This window comes from Cyphomyrmex costatus, unplaced genomic scaffold, assembly GCF_001594065.2.
Source record: "Cyphomyrmex costatus isolate MS0001 unplaced genomic scaffold, Ccosl1.0 scaffold2, whole genome shotgun sequence".
NCBI classification, from domain to species: domain Eukaryota; kingdom Metazoa; phylum Arthropoda; class Insecta; order Hymenoptera; family Formicidae; genus Cyphomyrmex; species Cyphomyrmex costatus.
The window spans coordinates 2,035,048-2,038,727 of NW_017276038.1; the positions used below are offsets into that span (position 1 = coordinate 2,035,048).

Below are 3,680 nucleotides of genomic sequence, written 5' to 3' on the forward strand. Positions count from 1 at the left end.
GCGTCCCGGGGGATTAATCCCTTTCGAGCAACGTGAGGATTAATTAAATAATAACGGTAGAATAGTAGCGAGTAATGAGAGATTGGGAAAGAGAAAGTAATAATTATAATAATAATAATTGTAATTTAGCAAGATTTAGCTAATTAACGAAATGAAACGATTCTTGTGATTGTTAATAGGGAGAAGAAGTATATTATGTTCTAGTTATAATGAAAATTTAAATTATACAATGTCATTGTGTTACATATACATTCTACATGTTTAATTTTAGTTTAATAAACTGATAGAAATTTAGCTATGGAATCATATTAAATCAAGTAAAGTTTAACGGGATTTACTTCGACATTTGTACCTTAATTATGGTACGTTCCGTTTCAAGATTGTGTTACTTCATTTCACACTTGGTGTCACTTGCAATAAGTATTAGTTTGGTTTACTAACGAGTTTAGAGCTACGGGAGTTATCTATAAGAGGCAGAGCGTGAAAATTTGAGTCTAAAGGAACGGAGAGTGGTGATATGCTAAGTGACATTAGAACTACGGCGACGAGGAACGGGCGAATGAAAGAGCAAGATAGAGGTGGAGTTCCTTCCGTCTTCACCTCCGTCTTTTATACAAGCCTATCGCACGACACAGATCTCTATTCAAAGAAATATCAGGGTGCTGAGTTGGCCTATCCAGGCCTTTAGACCGCCGGAGCTGCTCGGCATTAAACGCGTCCGCCGGCTGTAATGAAATTTATTCGCTCCCGATATCGTATCATCGACAATCGTAATGCGGAACAATCTTGTCTCGTATTACGCAAATATTTCGTTATTTAAGGAAAAAAGATTTCCTTCCCTTTCGTTCAAGTATGACGCAAAAGTTCCAAAACTATCGCAAATCAAAGTTTAATCTCATTATTTACTTTTAATTGATCAACAAGTATCTAATTTAATTATGTTTATTTATTTATTTTCTGGTTACTGTTAACATACATTTAGTGTAACATTTTTAATGCTTTTTTACACATATGTTTGTTTACAACTATTTATACGAATATCGGACGATTATGTTTTATCAATAGAAAATATTTTTAATGTTTAGAAACATATTCTTCTCTTCTTCTTTTTTATATCTTTACTTAGTTATATTATCTATATAATATTGTGAACTATTAACTACTTATTCATTGCAAGAAATCGACATTTTCAAGATTTGTATCAAGATTAACAGATATGAGATGATGTTACCTATTAACTAAAAGCAAAATCATATGCAATATGAATTAAATTAATAAAGGCGAATAATTGATCACTCACAGCAGCAAAAAGCGGCGCATCCATATTGAGACCCTTCGCACAGAATATATTTCGTCGTTTATTATGTAATATTTGCAAAGAAAATAGCTGCAACTGTAATGTCAGAGGAAAAATAATTAATTATATAAAAAATAACAAAGAAACATAATAATATATGACATTTTTTTAAACGATATACAAATTAAATTGTTATTTTTATTACTTCATCTTTAATTTGTTCGTCATTACTGTTGTTGAGTGCATCGTGAATAGTAACGTCAATCTTATTGGCTTGATTTTTGCCAGTCTCGCATGCCCACACTAACAGTGCTGTTTTTATAAAATAAAACAGTATAGATGTGATGAAAAATATGTAACTGGACTGTTTTTGTAAAGTAGTTAATTGAAAATATAAGATATCTTGCCACAATACTATACAATAATACAAGAAGAAAGTAATTCTAGCGAAGGTTACGACCGTACTAGCAAGAAGATGCAAACTGAATATTATATTTAGCATCCGTACTGTGTCGTTGACTATCAAATATTGTTTCTTTAGAGCTTTAAGCTCCATCAACAAGAAAAAATTTTTCTGCTGATAGTAGATGCATCGAAATGAATATGGCTTATCTTTCATTACGAGCAGATTTACCAAACTATCATTGACCCTCTTCAAACAAGCCTTCAATACACAAATGCAATTCATGTATAGCATATCTATCTGAAGCACGAACATAGTGATGTACATTGAAAACACCTTGACAAAAGGAGGATATTCCAAGTAGAGCAAATTGAATGATCCTTGTATAAGTATGAAAATAAAACCGATTATGTCCTTGGCGTGGATCAGCATAGACTGTTTCCGATATGTTTCCAACGGCAATCCGGAAGAGATATTCAGTATAGTCTGAAGTAAACGTATTCGTGGTCGATCCCAAACGTATGTAAAGACCACTATAAAACCACTAAATATATAAAAGGCGTTAATCTCAAAAGTTCTGCGTAAGCTTCTACCCTCAAACAAGACAGAATTGTTGACCACTTGGACTGTTAATAACGTGCAGAAGCAAATGACGCACATAACAACAGTCCACAAGATGTAATATGGCTGAGAAGTTTCATAAGATGAAGCGTTAATTCTGTACGGAAATATTCCGAGAATGCGACAAAACATGAAGCAGGGATACATCAAGGATTGAAAATCTGTGGCGTGAAATAGTCGCCATCTTCTTCCTTCTTTTCTGTCTTCGACTTGTCCTTGGAATTGCGATTGACTGAACATAAAGGAAGTGTTGTGAAAGAATTGCTTGAAAATTCTTTGCCCTATTATTAATTATATAAATGTCTCATTACGAGCACTTTAGTTTTAAATGAGTAATCACAAAAGTTTCTTTTTTAAATGTGTTTTTCTGCTTTATTTCCCTCGTAACATATACAGAAACTAACATAGACTTTTTATAGTCTATCACACATCCAGTCAGGTTAACGCTAATATAACACTACCAATTTCCGTTATAAGACATGACTTAAGGATTGTTTGTTAACCATGAAGTAACCATGGAGCTGTTACACGTATCACCCTTGGGATATAGTGCATAAAGTAATGAAATATAATAGCTGTCATGTAAGCCATCATTGTGAACATATAGATGTGACTCATTAGAATAATAATATCTGTACACATAAAACAGAAACTTCCGAATACGTAGTAAATTATTAGTTTCTAAAAATGTGTTAAACATTGAGTATCCGATTTCAAAATTGGATATTTACCATTTTAAACACTTTGAGATTAAATTTTTTCTTATTATTTATATAATATACGTATATTTTTATATCGTAATATATTATTTTTAATATATTATGATTGGATATAACATTTAATATAAAAATATTAATATCAACATACAGTTTTTTATTTGATCGAAAGTAACTCTTGTCACTGATATTTATCTTAAAAATTTGATTTATATCACAATAATCTACGAATTATTATTCGGCAATCTTATTATGATATAATTATTACGATATAATAATTGCGATTTCCATATAATATTGTGTATTATATTATTGTGCAATAATATTGTATACATTATTATTAAATTAGAGTTGTTTGCGTTTTGTCAAACATCGTCATTGTAGCGAATGGTATACATATTATAATGAATGCAAGTTATTAAAAATAAGTTATGATGAAATGACAATACTATTATTTAGAACACTATTAGTCTAAACAATTATCTAAAGTATAGCTAATTGATCTAATATTATTGTGTAGCATCATTGATATTCTAAGTTTTTTAATTTTACGTGACCTAAAGACAAAAAATTATGTCAGGTAATTTAAGTAAGTAATTTTTTATGATAGTAATTCTTTATATTTCAAGAACATAATAAAAGA

General features: G+C 30.4%; 1 protein-coding gene across 1 annotated transcript; it reads right to left on the reverse strand.

The window, feature by feature from the left end:
- Nucleotides 1-1,234: 1,234 nt before the first annotated feature.
- LOC108773217 (uncharacterized) lies at nucleotides 1,235-2,561 on the reverse strand. The gene is made up of 2 exons (XM_018538956.1): nucleotides 1,503-2,561; nucleotides 1,235-1,393 (listed from the first exon to the last, which is right to left on the reverse strand). Exons 1-2 carry the CDS (start codon nucleotides 2,559-2,561, stop codon nucleotides 1,235-1,237), a joined length of 1,218 nt encoding a protein of 405 aa, XP_018394458.1.
- Nucleotides 2,562-3,680: the final 1,119 nt, after the last annotated feature.